The 16723-nt window shown below is 32.4% G+C and overlaps 1 protein-coding gene across 1 annotated transcript in view; it reads right to left on the bottom strand.

The window, feature by feature from the left end:
- Window positions 1–810: 810 nt before the first annotated feature.
- The window catches only part of LOC110020646 (probable E3 ubiquitin-protein ligase HIP1), a 31379-nt gene continuing 15466 nt past the window's right edge, over window positions 811–16723 (bottom strand). The window contains exons 3-7 of the mRNA XM_020718818.1: window positions 5963–6923; window positions 5321–5682; window positions 1898–1996; window positions 1528–1695; window positions 811–1136 (exon numbers count right to left, since the gene is read on the bottom strand). Of these exons, the coding sequence (XP_020574477.1) occupies window positions 987–1136; window positions 1528–1695; window positions 1898–1996; window positions 5321–5682; window positions 5963–6827 (1644 nt within the window). The 5' untranslated portion in view covers window positions 6828–6923 and the 3' untranslated portion in view covers window positions 811–986. The remainder of the gene's footprint in view (window positions 1137–1527; window positions 1696–1897; window positions 1997–5320; window positions 5683–5962; window positions 6924–16723) is intronic.

Raw genomic sequence — 16723 nt, forward strand, 5'->3', positions numbered from 1 at the left:
GGCAAACTCCACACCAAAAATAGTGCCGACATGCCTCCACAACACACTCATTTTTTTGACCACTGCCTTCATGGCATCCTACATTTTCGGGTCATCGTCTCCAAAGCAAAACCATTTGTAAACCCTGCCACTAAAAGTTTAAGTATACAACAATGCAATTATAGCACTTCTCCCAACTTCTTTAAGCCATAAAAAGATTTAAAAAGCAATTAATCTTCAACTTGCAAGAAGAAAAAGGGATCAAATGATTTATAGAGTAAAATAAAGAAAAAATAGACAGCAAACCCCAAAGCATATATATTTAAAATAGTGACAGATTTTTTCTTTAGGATTCATTTTCCAATGCTCGACTTCCAAAAAGGACATCAAATTTAGAGATCCGGCATACGCCCATTCAACTAGAGCTACTGAAGTGCCTGAATCTAATTCAACAAATCACATAGGTCATAAGCCGGCATAACACTCGCCAAGCTTCAATGGCCTCAAATCACCTAGAGCAAAATCTCTTTAGATCATCCACCACGTCATGCCTGAAAAACTCGCCAAAAACGCTCACCATATACTCAAAATTTACGCAAAGTTCCTAACCAATGAACAACTATATAACTGATTTTCTCTTAATTTTATCAAATAATCCATCCCATAACATCAATGTTAGCTCTCATCCATAAACAGAAGGTTATTGATCTAACCGTAGCCTATACTACTCGATACAAATCAATATAATAGAGCTGCTTTTCACAAAATATAGTAATAAATCTGCATGCATTCTCCACATCCACAAGTGAATAAAAAAAAAATTTCAAGAACTCATGAGAGGAAATGAATCGTTTTGTTTATGTACAAAGTGAAGTGTTTCGGACATTCAAGTCATTAATGAATGTATGTGAAATGTATAGTTTAAGCGTATCATCGATATATACAAGATTAAATTCAATTGAGTATATTAAACAAACAGACAAGTAATACTCTAAGCAAGCCTCATTTCAGCTCTCTCTCCTATCCTTGCTATCTAATGCTGAAGTTTTGCAGATAGGGCACAAGTTCTTTATCAACAACCATTGCTTAATGCAGTCGGCGTGATAGGTGTGACCGCAGTCGAGACTTCCTATGATCTCGTCATCCTCATATTCTACCTGCAATACATATTAGAATATCAATAGCTTTAATAAAAGTAGCGATAGAAACTCTCCGGATCACTCCAATAGAATATGCAAGTTGGTTTCATAATATCATCATTGAGAAAAGTGTAAAAATAGTTCTCTAACTCTTTTCATAATGTTGTTTTAGGCTCAAGAGTCCTTAAAAATATCAATTTAGTCCCCATACTTTTTAAATATGAGTTGAATTAGTTCCCACGGAGGATATTTAAGCCTCAATTTAAAGAATTTAGAGACTAATTTAGCGTTTTTATAGGTTATGGGACTAAAATGAAACCATGTAAATAGTCAGGACTGTTTTGACATTCTATCATTATTTTAAATTTAACATGGTTAAAATGAGCCCAAATTCCAATGAGTTAATTACCTGGCATATACTGCATGTTTCATTTTCCTTGGATAATGGCATCGATGGCTCTAATGACAAGGCTGTTTCTTGATGCACATGAGTCCTCATCTTTAGATGTTTTATGATGAACTCTTCTGACAACCCTGTTTTAACAACTCCAATCTGTTCCTCCAAAGCCAAAAGCTCCTGTTAAGATGAGAAAAAATTTGAAAAAAAAACGTTGTAAAAGACATTCTAATTAAAAGCTCAACGACTGAACAAATTATTGTCAACTAAGTACTGCCTTCCAAATCACCACAATAAGTCAAATGAAATTGCAAAAAAAAAAAATGGTGAGCTCAAGGATAGATAATTCAAGTAGATTTTTATTTTTAACTATTTCTAGTACCTCATAAGACATGTCATCTATATCCAGTCTCATGTCATCGTGCTGGTCGATAGAATTCACAACTTCATAAAATCCTGAAAGATCCATCAGAGCAGCATCCTGCAAACAAAAGTGCCGTTGCCAACGCCAAAAATGTACTATAAGGGTCAAACTTCCCTTGTAGGGTTCGATTCAGGGATATGTCATGAAAATAAGAAAACTAAAAAAATCTTCACAGATATAAACAACCCAAGATTTTACCACATTGAAAGCCAGAAAACAATAAAGACTACAGCATCTACTTTAAGCCTTTTAATTTGCTGCGGCTAACTGGTTAAGTAAATGAAGTTTTTTAGTTCCTATGACGCATGCCAAAAAAATTAATAATAGTAAATGTAAAATTGACCATCAATAAATTTTAGGACTAGACAGTTACCAATGGCGTACAGAGAGGCTTTTAGAAAGTTTAGACTTGTCCTTCAGTAAAAGTTGAGGCATTTACATACCACCAAATTCCTACATATTTACATATCTAAGACTGAAACATTACATTTTTCATTTATAACACCAAAATCTTTCAAATCACATCAAAAATTACTACCGTGTTAACTTCTAAAAGGTGAAATGCACATTTTCATACACAGTTAAGGTGGCATGCTATGTAAAAATTGAAGTTAGAAGTTAGATATGTATGTATTTAGTAAATCTTCCAAAGTTTAAATCAACCAGAGCCACTCAACAGATACATCAGAAAGCATCAACATTCTTGTTGCACCAACTAAGGAAATACGGAAAATTGTTGAAGCTTCATAGCAAGTAGTATCACATAAATTTTGATGAAGATTGAACATAGGAAACAGATCCTAACTTGTTTCCATTTACAAGTAAGGAGAAGGAAACACTTTAGAAGCTATAGCATCATTAAATGGTGAAGTTCAAATGTATTCCTACTTCTCATATTGCAAAAAGATTCTACAAACGCTATCATTATTGCCAACATTATCATGTTAGGATCATCCTTATCTATTGTAATCCACATTCTAAATTATTTCTTGTTGAATGTTGCTTAAAATAGTAAATAATTTTTTTGAAATTTTTTCTGCAAATATTCTATCCATATTACCTTGTCTATCAGTTTTCTCATGTCCATTCATATTAATTTTACAAACACCTAAGGTTCATATTTTATCCACAATTCTACATGGCCATAAAACCTATGTAACAACAAATATTTGAATGGATAGTATCCCCTGCAAATTCGCCAACATAATCTTTTCTCAATATATTAGCCCTAATTTTAACATAGCCCCATATTAACATTCACATACTGAATTTAATTTAGATATTAAACTTTTTGTCAGCCTACATTCAACTTCATATAAAATTCTCAATCTAATTATGGATAATATAAAATTCAGTTTTAAGTCTCCACAATATCCCAAGTAATGCATAGGCAATTGATGTACATCTCCATTTTAACCACTCTAAATTAACTTTAGAAGTTCTATCTCCATCCATATTTTTCTATATAATAAACAAAAAATACTTAACTTATCATTTGACCTTTTAGAGGAATTAACTTAAATATATTAAATTCACACACAAAAAAATTGCATACTCAAACTTTGCTCAGTAATTCTTAAGCTCCTCATCTTATAAACATTTATCCATTATCAGTGGTGTCATAGTTTAAAACTATATCATAAAAAAAATAGCATTAACAATGCTATCACTTCCAATTTACTATTCAACCAACTTCCAACTCATAAATAAACATGGCTTAAATTTTTATATTGTACAATTCAATATCCGACTACGGTCAAGGCACACAAAAAAAAGGCTATGAGACATATATGCCTTAGTTGAGGGAGGCATGCCTCAACTTTATTTAAAGGTGATAAGAGCCTCAATTAGTGATGTTTCTTTTAATTTTATTTTATAAGATCAAAAACCTCAAATTAATTTATAGCCCAAAGGTTTTTTTTCAAACCTACAACTAGTTCTTAATAATAATAATAATAATAATAATAATAATAATAATAATAATAATAAACTGAGAGCCCAAAGGCCACAGAGATAAATGAGTGCACATCACAGTAATGTGCATACAAGTGCCAACCCAATCGAGCTGTTATATCATCATTGATGTTGTTGCTACACTGCCACTGTAGCCCCATCGTCGTTCCTTGCATCCATTCCCAAGTTTTTTTATGTTCTCTCGATTCTTGCATTATTAACTAGTTGATCATTTGAATTTTTTTATTCCTCATTTTGAATTATGTTTTCAATTAAGGTTTTTTTCAAATGATTAGACATTCTAGACAAAGTTCAATGAAAATTTGAAAATTGTGAGTATGTGATAAAAATGATGAACAAGTAAAAAAATTAATAAAATATAATGATGATTTTAATGAATATGCTCTGCTCTAAATAATGACAGCAGGAAAGACTGTTGAATTCCTAAATTATAAACTTAAACTATTTATTTATGTTAAATTGGTAATTCGAGAGACTCATTATATAGTGCTTTAAGTTTTGTATAACTTTTACGATCATAGTACGAACTTCTAAAACCTTACTTTGACATTAGAATATTAGTATTTCATATTTCTCATAATTTTGATGAATTTCAGAAGCTTATACCTCAACAGCTTGAGGCTTGTGCCTCGTCTCACCCAAAAAACAAAAAAGACTATACTTGATAATTATTGTTGATCCTAGAACACTAATTTAATTGAAAACTTTTAAATTACTCCAAAACTACTTTCTAGAAATATATATATATATATATATATATATATATATATAACCTTTAGCATGTTCATAACTTTGACATCCACATGAATTCCTTTTTTAAGCACAACAAATCATTTCTCATGATACTAAATATATTTCTTTTTAAGATGAATATAAACTATATGCAAATCCTTTCTGGCACCTAATATTTTCAATAAAGCACATTAGCAGAAAATAGATCCTAAACGTATAAATCCAAATTGAGTGTTCAAACAAAACTATATTACATTACCCTCAACGATACATGCTCAAACCATCACATTCCATCTCCAAATCTAAAAGCACACCATATAAAAGCTGTTTCTATATGGTATAAAAATGTGTTTTTCATCTAGCACTTGCCAGATGTAGAAGCCCAAGTCTGAATAAAAAATTTAAAAGAATGAATTCCCCTTTTTAATATAGAAGTCTATCTCATATTATATGGCATGGACAGGTGTGCATGAGTGTGTGTGTGTGTGCGCATGTGTGCGCACACGCGCATGCCGCCCGAAAGTTACTCGAATGCATTAATAAGTGGAATCTATTTATGACACTCAGAAAAAAATGCTTTCCAATTTTTCTGATTGAAGCAATCATAGTATTTTGTCAAGTTAAACAATTTGAGGGAAAACGGAAAGAGAACAAAAATTAAAAAGCATGATTCACCTCAGATGAAAGGAGCCTTAAACTCCTACTGAAAATTTGTTGAGCTGGTTGTGATAGCTGCTGGGGCCTATAAATCTGATCAGCACCAGTAGAGAAGTTGGGGAATGTGGATCCCACATCCATACCATCAATCGAAAGATTTGAGTTGATGGATCCCAAGCTGTTGACTGGATGTTGGTAAGGAGCTGGTATGTGTGCATGATGGCCATAACCATGAACTTGTACATTATGAGAAGCTGGATGAAAATTAGGCATTGAAGATGGATGAAGCAGCAAAGCTGAATTTGTGGCCGATGAATTTCCAGTATATGCCTGCATGTTTGTGTTTGACTGGTGCAAACGTCCTGAATTTACGCTTCTCCCTGAGTTTCATTTGATACTATCAGATATTCACCATCGACAAACAAGGGAATAAAAATAACATCTCGAGATAAAAGATTCAATTAGAGCATTAAATAGTGAAAAAAAAAAAAACCAATAATGATTTGATAAAGTGGAATATACATTTAACTAAGTGGTATACACAATTTAAAACAATAGTAGGGGATAGATAAGATTGATATATTTTAGAAAAGCTTATCCAAGAAAAAAAATAGAGCAATGCATGTTTGCTATAGCAGTATATATTAAAAAAGCTCTTACCTTGCAAGTATCTAAGATTATTGTAATGATTCCAATTGGCGCCTCCATTAACAATGTTATTCCCATTTCCAAACTGTGTAACCCAAGCATTATTAGTAGGCTGGAAGGGCTGGATCATATAAGTCCCCGGAAATAAGCAATTTTGATGAGGTAGGACTGCAGACTCTGGCTGAAGGCTACCTGTAAGTGATCTGATCCTTATGGTCCTGTGAGATTCCTCACCAGGCAGAGAAGTATTCCTTCCATATTCCAAGGGAGTAAGATTAGTTGTGTCTAGAATACCAGGCATAGATTCAAAAGATTGCCCCCACAGTGGTACTCCGCCATTGGAGTGATGAGTAATGGTTGAGCTTGAGCTTGCTGATCCATTAAAATTGTTATGGATTCCTGGAGTCATTTCGGTATCCTTTCCTTTACAAGGCCTTCTATCGCCATCAACAAGATGATTATGGCTACCAAATTCATCCATGCTAATTCCATTATTTGTTTGGCCAATAGAGGAAGAGAAACGTTCAGCCATGACATTGCTCTGATGAATGGGAAAATTTCTGTCGTCGGGTGCAAGAAGCATATTAGGGTTATAAATGTTTAATGGTGCAACAGCACCTAAACCAAGATTTTGGAAAACATGGTAGTTCGGAATGTTATATTGATTCCCATGCAACATTATCCTCTCATGATAGTCCCTAAATTGATGAAAAAGATCCACTCTATTCCCTGGGCCTGAAAGAGCAGGATGACTATTTCTGCCAGTATAATCAGAAACATTTCTAGTAAAGTCATGATTGCGATAAAGGCAACCATCACTTGGTTCTGAATCCAAATCAAACATCTGATGCGTGCAAAGTGTGCTTCTCTGCCCCATGCTGATCAACTGGCTTTTACTTGCAACTATTTCGCACTCAAAAACCTTCTTACCACCTATATGGTCACAGCCAATCAGCCACAGGAAAAGAGAAACCTGTAATGTGTCATAGAACCAGGTAAAACACTACTAATAATATACTTGCACAACTTGGATCATAGTAAATTTCGAATGCAATAGAAAGTGTTGAGGTAATGAAAAATAACATACTACCAATGAACTTCTGTGCAAGTTACAACAACTGTGCAGTTAAAAGTTATTAACACGCAGATAAAATTTTCTTTACCTGATTCATACAAGCTCTCTACGTGACAATCTCTACCTAACTTCTATAACTTTATTTTCTAGCATCTGCGTTGTGATAACTACTACCATCTTCTTAATAAATTCAAGTTAACTACCTACCACCTCCAAGCACTATAAAATGAAATATTTCTAATGCATTGGAGCATCCCCCACAAACAAAAGCAAATAGGAATCAGAGGGGGAAAGAAAAGAAAGGCTTAAATTTTTAGCCATTTAAAGAAGAAATTCATAAGGAAAGAAAAGACATTATCAGGAATGTATAAGAGGCCTTATGTTTTTAATAAAGCATGCACAATTTATTTAATCTCAGGAGGTCTAAAAGAGCCTCTGTTTCTAATCATGTCAACATATTCAAATCGATCAAAAGTTAGTTTAGCTTTGTTAACATCAACTTTGTGGTGAAATTAATACGTGGAATCTACTTTCAGTGTTTTTGAAAGTTGGAAGGTTGTAACAACAGTAATCAGTAGTTTTTATCGATATATCTTATGAATTAAACAAATTCAAATTAAATGATGCGGATATCTCATTCTTAGTAAAGATGTCCAATAGCACAAGATGGGTAAAATGCCTTCTTCTATATTAAATAGTGATAACAAGATCAAGTTTCAAGATAAAAACAACTATCAAAACAGAGACAGACCTAAATCACAAAATAAGAGCTCACATGTATATTATCATAGAAGCAAATCTCAAGGTTGTCCAAGCAAACGTTGGCTCTGAAAAGTTTGAGTGTATGATGAAAAATGGAGACACAAAAAAAATCATGAAAAAAGGCAAAAACAACAAGAAAAACTGGGAACACAGGTATAAAATGAAATTCAAGATGCATTAATCCTTCATGTATATAGTACAATGAAATATTAGACTCACATGCATCAATCAAATTTTCTTCTCAAAAAAAAAAAAAAAAAACATTCAAATTTTCCTCCCATAAAAAACAATCAATTTTTCTTCTCATAAAGAATTAATGATAAATTACTCTACAATAAACTATGACAATATTCCTTTTTGATAATGAGCCCTTAGATATTTTGTGCATCAATAATGTTATACTCCAAACTATAACTGGAGTCACAAGAAAGTTAAGATCAGACACATTACTAGCTTGTGAAGAAATTTGATTTCCATAAGACAACTTATAGCAGAAAGGTGTAACGCCATATTTAATGCTGACATATGAAAGGAAATCAAAGGAGTCATGATAATTGCCTAAGAAAATTAAGACTAGTATACTCCACACTACTAAAAATATCTAAATAATAAGAGCAACATATTCAACTATAGAGACCAATATTTGATATCAAAGATAAGATCACATAGTGAGAAATACCTAAAAATAATTCATTCTCAAGATAAATTTATAAATTTATAAATTTAGGCATGCACACAATTCTTATCTATTTACAGATCTAACATCTAAACTTCAATATTTGAATATAACAATCAAATTTTTAACATCAAATCAAAAGTAATCCCAGTTATTAACATTTTAAAATGAAAATACACCTTCTTATAAATAGGTCTTGACGTGATTATAATTTTAAAGTGTTGTGTTTGAAAATCAAATTTTATGTGCTGATATGTACATACGCAAGATTTGTGTAGTATGTAAGTAAATTTTCCATTTAGTTATTGTGAAGACTATATTTTAGGAAAGCAAAAAAGGATCACTTTCTTAAAACTAGAAGAGAATTTAAAAGTAATAAGCTTGAATTATTTCACACGGATGTTTTAGGGTTATCCCTAGTCTTATTTCCAGGCAGCTTGATGTACTGCCATATTCATAGACGATTGTACCAAAAAATGGGTTTATTCTATCAAAAATAAATATGATATATTTAATAACTCTCCAAGGTGTAAAAGCTTAATTAAAAATGAGACTGGTGCAAAAATTAAATGCCTACAATCCAATAATGGTGGAAAGTACAATAGCAAAGAACTACAAATCTATTACAGAAATAATGAGACATGCATGGAGCGAACAGTTCTAAGAACTCAACAGAATTGAATTGCTTTAAATGAAAAGGCTAAGAGTATGATGCTACATGCAATAATGACACCCACATGCACATCAATCGAGGCCCATCTGTAGCTCTCAATTGTTGGCTTCCAAAAGAAGCCTAGATTGGGGAGAGAAAAAAAGTTTGCTCGTCACATCTGAAAATTTTTTTTTGCCTTTCTTAGAAACAAATTGATGATAAAGTAAAAGAAAGCTAACCCGAACTCAAAAAAGTGTTGCTTTTATCAGTCATCATATTAAGCACTTTCACCATAAATTTTGAGATAATAAAACTAAGAGAAATAATCGGAGAAATGAATGTAACTTCCAAAGAAATAAAATGTACAAATACATGCCGATAAAAATTAAAAAAGAAGATTCATAATACAAACTTGAATTAGAAGGGTGAGTTATTTTTAGTAAAAGACTGGAGATAACAAAAATAATTAATCAGCCTCAACTAAGCACTCATGTGTCAGAAGACAGGACGTCATTAAAAAATTTGAAATCTTATTACTCGGTATTCTCTTTCTTAAAATTATTTGTTGCTTGACTAAGCTACCTTAAAAAAAATTAAAAAAATAAATCAATTTCTAAAATCAAAGAAGAGCAAAAAGGCAACAAAAGTTACAAGTAAAGGCTGATAGTGAGAGGACTCTAACAGAACGAAGGCATTGATTTCATTAAAATTCTCTCTTTTTGTTAAACTAACAACTACATCAACTTAGAGTATAGTAGCTACAGAAACTTACACCTGGAGTAGACGGATATTAAGAAAAATTTTCTCCAAGATAATCTAAATGATCCCGAATGACGCCTTTGTCATACAAGAAAAAAAAATCTATAAGCTCAACAAGCCGACATGGTTTGAAGAAAATCCAACACCAACAATATCAAAATTTTGATAAATTCATGCATAAGAATACCTTTCAAAAATGAAAGTTAATCATTTTTGCTATGTAAAAGACACTAGAAAGATTATATCATCCTATTTCTACATGTAATTGTTAATGCATTCTGATTTTAGGGGCTAAACAACAACAACAACAACAACAACAACAAAGCCTTAATCCCACTATGTGGGGTCGGCTACATGAATCCTTTTTCTCCATTGCGTCCTATTTAGTGTCATATTTTCATTTAGTTCTAGTAAATTAAGATCATTTTTAATACAATAAGCCCAAGTCTTCCTAGGTCTACCTCTGTCTTTCTTAACACAAGTCGAATCTAAAACATCTACTCTCCTAATCGGATCATCAGATGGTCGACGTTTAATGTGACCAAACCATCTAAGACGACTTTCTCTAATTTTGTCTGTCACAGGAGCTACACCAACCCTATCACGAATATATTCATTCCGCATTTTGTCTCTAAGTGTAAAGCCACTCATCCACCTAATCATTCTCATCTCGGCAACACTTAACTTATTATTATGCTTCTCTTTTAAAGGCTAGCATTCAGCGCCATAGAGCATTGCAGGTCTCACCACCGTCTTATAAATTTTCCTTTTAGTCTTAGCGGTACTTTTCTATCACACAAAAGGCCTGAAGCAATGCTCCACTTCAACCAACCAACTTGAATTCTACTATTAACATCCCCATCTATATCACCATCGCTTTGGACAACGGACCCAAGATATCTAAATCGTTCACACCTTTTAATAATTTGATCATCCAAAGTCACACTTCTGTCACTAGAGCTATTACTACTAAAATTACATTCCATGTATTCAGTTTAGTTCTACTTAAACGAAGGCCTTTAGACAAAAAAAATTAATGAGCTTAATAGATAGTGAGCTAAAAAAAAAGATAGAAACAATTGATTTTAGGGGCTAAGAGCAAGAAAATTAATGAGCTTAAAAGATAATTATCAAAAAGAAATGATAGAAAGGACCTTGGGGAAGGCAAGAAGATTCTTGGTATAAGAATGGATCAAAATAAAACAACGGATATTTTGTACTAGCTATAACCTCAATATATTAAAAAGGTATAGGATTGTTTAATATGAAAGAAAAAAAAATGGTAAGCACGCCACTGCAAGTCACATCAAACTCTCAAAAAACAACTTGTAGTTGGCCTTTAATATATTTTAATGGTTTGCACAAAATATGGAAAATGCAACGAGAGCTATTAGTCAAAATATGTCAAATCCAGAAAAAAAAATAAATAAATACAGAGGCTATAAAGAATCTTACTGTCCAAAATGTACAACAATTAATAACTCATTAAAATTTAAAAGGGCTAAATTGAAATTGTAGGGATATCTAGATGTAGATGTAGATGTAGGAGGCGGCCTAAAAACACAAAATACTATAGGGTACATCTACTACTTAAATAGCACTAAAAAGTGCTGCATATTTAACAAGAAGAGCTAAATACATGGCTACTACCAAAGCCAATAAAGAAATGATTTGGCTAGCAAGCTTTCTAAAAAGAATTAACTGGTAACAAAAACATTTTTCTTTATTCTATGAACTCTATTCCATGATAATCACATTATCACACTTGACAAAGAATGCAATCTTTCACTCATAGACAAAGCATATATAACTCAAGTATAACTTCAGATGCGGCCTTCTTGAATATAATGTTTTAAAGCTTGTCAAAATCAAAGAAAAAAATCCTACCAATATGCTAAAAAAAATGATACCCACTAAATAAATTGAAGCTCTGCAAAGCCTTAGTGAACCCCATAAATAAAGATATGGAAGTGTCATACAAAAATATTTTCAAATACTGACGACTACACATATGCATCAAACTTTTATTTCTAAACAAGATAATTACAATATAGCTAAATAAGATTATTAAGATATAGAAATAGGATTATATTTATCTAACTCATATCAAATCTCTACCTACCACTCTCTCTAACCACAATAACAATAATAAAACAAGTATTTATTCCACTAAATGGGGGTTAACTACACGAATATCTTTTCTACATGTGTCCTATCGAGTGTCATATTTTCATTATAGTTCTAACAAATTAAGATCATTTTTATACAACATGCCCAATTCCTCTTACGTCTACCTCAACCTTTCTTAACACAAGTCGAATCTAAAACATCTACTCTCCTAACTGAATCACCAGATGGTCGGCGTTTAATGTAACCAAACCATCTAAGACTACTCTCTCTAATCTTGTCTTCCACTAGAGCTATACCAACCCTTTCATAGATATATTTGTTTCGCATTTTGTATCTAAGAGTAAAGCCATTCATCCACCTAAGCATTCTCATCTCAACAACATTTAACTTAGTTTTATGCTTCTCTTGTATAGGCGAACATTCTATGCCATAAAATAAAATTCTCCTTTAAATCTACGCAGTACTTTTCTATCACATAATAGGCCCAAGCACATTCCTCCACTTCAACCATCCAACTTGAATTCTACTATCACTCCTTACCTAACTCCAATAAAATCATTATAGAACGTCTGCATTATGATATACGGACATCCACTTACTATCTACCATCTTCAAGTACTATATAAAGAGGAGACTCCAATGTGCTAAAGCACCACACAAACAAAAGTAAAAATAGAAGAAAACAGAGAGAGTGAAGTGAGACTTGAGCTTTTAGACATAAAAATAAAAAGCTCTTGCAATAGAAAAAAGAAGGAAGAAGCACTCATAATCAAGTGAAGATAGCAATAGCAGCATCTTCATAATGTTCAACCCTCATTTTCGTTGCAAGTGATTATGCTAAGAGAGTGTGATATCTCTATCCTTATCTTTGAATGCATGGAAAATATATTTAATGCAGGTCTCTTTCAAAATTCACTAAAATATCTAATCTCTATGTGGTCATGAATACAAGTGAATATCAACAAACCATAAAAACTTGTGTGTCATAGATTGTGGTGTTTTATTTGGTGTGTATATTCTCTCTTTATTTGATTTTGTTCAATTTTATCACTCTTTGGAATAGTTTTTCATCACAAAGTAGCATATTTCATGTTTACTATATAACACCTACATATAACTCTAAAAGATACACCATCTACAAGCTATTGTTAGTTTCTTATTCCTCCCCAATTTTTATTAAAGCTAAACCGTCTATAACAATAGAAGGATGTGCCATAAAGAACTCTCACTCATAAAAATCATATAACAATAGGGGTAAGCGTTCGGTCAGTTTGGATGGATCGGTTTTTAAATTAGTCAAACCGATTGCAACTAAAATCTGAAATCCAAAAAAAAAAACGAACCAATCAAAATTTCAATAAAACTGAACTGAAGTTTACTTCGGTTTAATCAGTCTGGTTATGAACAAACCGAAATTTAGTTGTTAGTTAAGAGTTTGGTTATGAATAAACATTAAGAATTACAAATGTTAAATGTATAATATCAATTTATTATCATGAATCCTCCATTTAATTTTGATATTCTGGGTATTTTGATTTGTATGATTAAATGAAAATTAAGACCCAACCAAAAACTAAATATTGAGTTCTTAAATGCATTTTTTATTTTTAGCAAATAGTGAGCACCCTAGATAACAGGAATCACATAAGCCACTAACTTCCAAGGTTTACAAATCAAGCATCACACAAAAGAACATGAGGCACCTTATGCCCAGGCCCACCGTAGACGACAACCTCAAGCACTAGAAAAATGCATTCTCTTCATAAAACTACATAACAAGCAAAAAGGCCAAAACAACAAACCACCAATTTGCTATTTTCTTCATGTCAGCCTTTCTTGAACTTATGGCTTGCTATCTTCAAATTTTTTCCTCCCTTGGCATTCGCCAGCCTCAAACACATTATCAAATACAAGTTTCAATCTGTTGGATGGCCTAATTAGATCAATGTGCATCCTACAAGATCTGAACCTTACTTCTAGGCCATACAAAACCCATTCCTCACCAACTCAGATGTAGTGGTTACTTTAAAAAGTATACATCCATTAAACCAAATATATTGTGTTTACCTTTTAATTTAGATTTGTATTTTAAACAGGTGACGTAAAAGATGGACTAGAGCTTAAGATACAAACCACTCTTAATTCAATTGATAGAAGGAAATATTGATGTTTTGACATCTCAACTAATGTATCTTTTTCATGGCTTTAACTGAAGTTTTACAGTTTCAAGAAAGCTTATAATAGCATAAAAAGAAATACATAATCAAATTTCATATTTTCTTATAAAAGTTTCTAAATAGAATGATATTTTTGTTCAGCATTCCACCATTATTACTTAAAGTTATGGCAGCAGCAGGAGAAAAGGTTGTACTACAAGCAAGGCAAATCCCAAACAAGTTCCATGCAGAGTGGACCGCTTAAAAATTCAAAATTCTATCAAAATACAGAATTCAAACTCATTGAAAAATAAAACTACTTTTTGTGCACAAAAACCTATCAAGAACTAAAATGATAGAATGCTCAAAACAAGACCAAAAAATATAAGAGGAACATAAGGCTTCATGGTTTTGCCCAAACAATAGCCTACAATCATAGGAGAGTAGAGAAGGGCCAATCCAATGTAAAGAAAGTACACATAAATAAAAAAATAGGATATGAAAAAAATTCTTCGGCAAACCCAAGTATATAACGATCTAACCATAAATCAAAAAGCCAAATCTCTCTACCAAAACAAATGTAGAAAAAAATCCTAATACCTTAAAAAGTTAGAAAATATTTTTGTTCCTATTTTCTTATAAAGGTTTCTAAATAGAACAATATTTTTGTTCAACATTCCAGCATTATTATTTACGGTCATGGCTGAAGAAGAGGAAAAAGGTGCACGACAAGTACGGCAGAGCCCAAACAAGTTTCATGCAGAGTGAAACACTTAAAAATTCAAAATGCTATCAAAATACAAAATTCAGACTCATTGCTAAGGGAAAAAAAACAAACTTTTTTAGAACAAAAACCTATCAGGAACAAAATAATAGAATGCTCAAAAAAGGTCCAAGCAACATAAGAGCCTACAATCATCACAAGACAATAGAGCGGAGCCAATCCGATGTGAAAAAAATACACAAATAAAAAAATAAAGGATATGAAAAAAATTCTTCTGCAACAAGTATTTAACCAATCTAACCATAAATCAAAGAGCCAAATCTCTCTACCCAAACCGATGGGGAAAAAAAATCCTAATATCTTACAAAGTTGAGCAATATTTTTGTTTATATTTTCTTACGGTTATGGCTGCAGAAGAAGAAACAGGTGTACGAAAAGTAAGGCAGAGCATAAACAAGTTCCATGCAAAGTGAACCGCTTAAAATATCAAAATCCTATCAAAATACAAAATTCATACTCATTGTTAAGGAAAGAAAAAAAACATACTTTTTGTGCATAAAAACCTATCAAGAACAAATATGAGAATGCTCAAAACAAGACCAAGCAACATAAGAGCCTACAATCACATGAGAATAGAGAGGAGCCAATCCATTTTCAAGAAAATACACAAACAAAAAAAATAGAATATAAAAAATTCTTCTGCAAAGCCGAGTATAACCAATCTAACCATAAATCAAAGAGCCAAATCTCTCTACCGAAACAAATGGGGGAAACAAAAATAATACCTTGCAAAGTTAAACAAATAAAATAAAATAAAATAAAATAAAACAGGAAAAACAACTGCCAATACGATTGTCAGTATGTTGGATGACCAACTCCTGCAAAAGCATTCCACAACAAATCAGATTTGTTGGCTACTTTTCCACAAAATCTTCCATAGAAACATTCAAATTGACTGTCCCTCACTCAGGCTTATTTGAAACAGATAAAGTCGTCACTAATGGATCTAAGACCTCAAATACTAGTGTTTACATGGCTTTCACCGAGATTTTACAATCTCAAAAAAACTTATACTATAGCACAAAAAATAAATGCTCGGATGCATAGTCTACTGGAATATATTTCTAAATAGAATAGATTTTTTGGTCAGCACAGCACCTTCTTGTAGAGCTGAAGTTGTGGGATGGGAAAAAAGCAAGCTTACACCTAGCAATGTAAAAACAAAGCAAGTCCATCCAGAGCGCGCCAGTCTAAAACACAATAACGCTTGCAAAAGAAAAGCTAAGACAAGCCTTGCCATTAGGAAAAACCTACCTTCTATGAAAAATAACTATAAAGAATGAGCACGATAAGTATTTAAATAAGTAATAAAAGAGCTAAAGAAATTAAGAAAACCCAAAGAATTGTAGCTAAGACAAAAAAAATACCCTATTTTCATGAGAGAAAAAGATAAACTAATCCGATATCGTAAATCCACACAAGTCTACAAATAATTATAAAATTAAAAATAACTTTCCTGAATCCACATACATTTAATCTCACGAAAAAAAGAAAAACCCTAAGGCTTTGTTAGAGAGAATGGTATAGGTCGTTCCGATCCAGACAATGCTTACAAAACACATGGCCTTTGTTTGGCACAAGAATATCGCCGGAAGTTCTTTGAAAATACCATTATTTTTTCGACATTTCAGATCACAAATTCTTCGGCCCTTCGTTCCGCATTTCACAAGTAGAAATGTCCAAACTATCCTTCGAAAGCCTCCCGCTCGCCAGCTTCAGGTTCGCGGCGATTCTCCCATCCATTGTGCTCGCTGCCACCTGAGAATCCACAGCGTCGTG

Source organism: Phalaenopsis equestris, unplaced genomic scaffold (genome assembly GCF_001263595.1).
Source record: "Phalaenopsis equestris unplaced genomic scaffold, ASM126359v1 Scaffold000106, whole genome shotgun sequence".
Taxonomy (NCBI): Eukaryota; Viridiplantae; Streptophyta; class Magnoliopsida; order Asparagales; family Orchidaceae; genus Phalaenopsis; species Phalaenopsis equestris.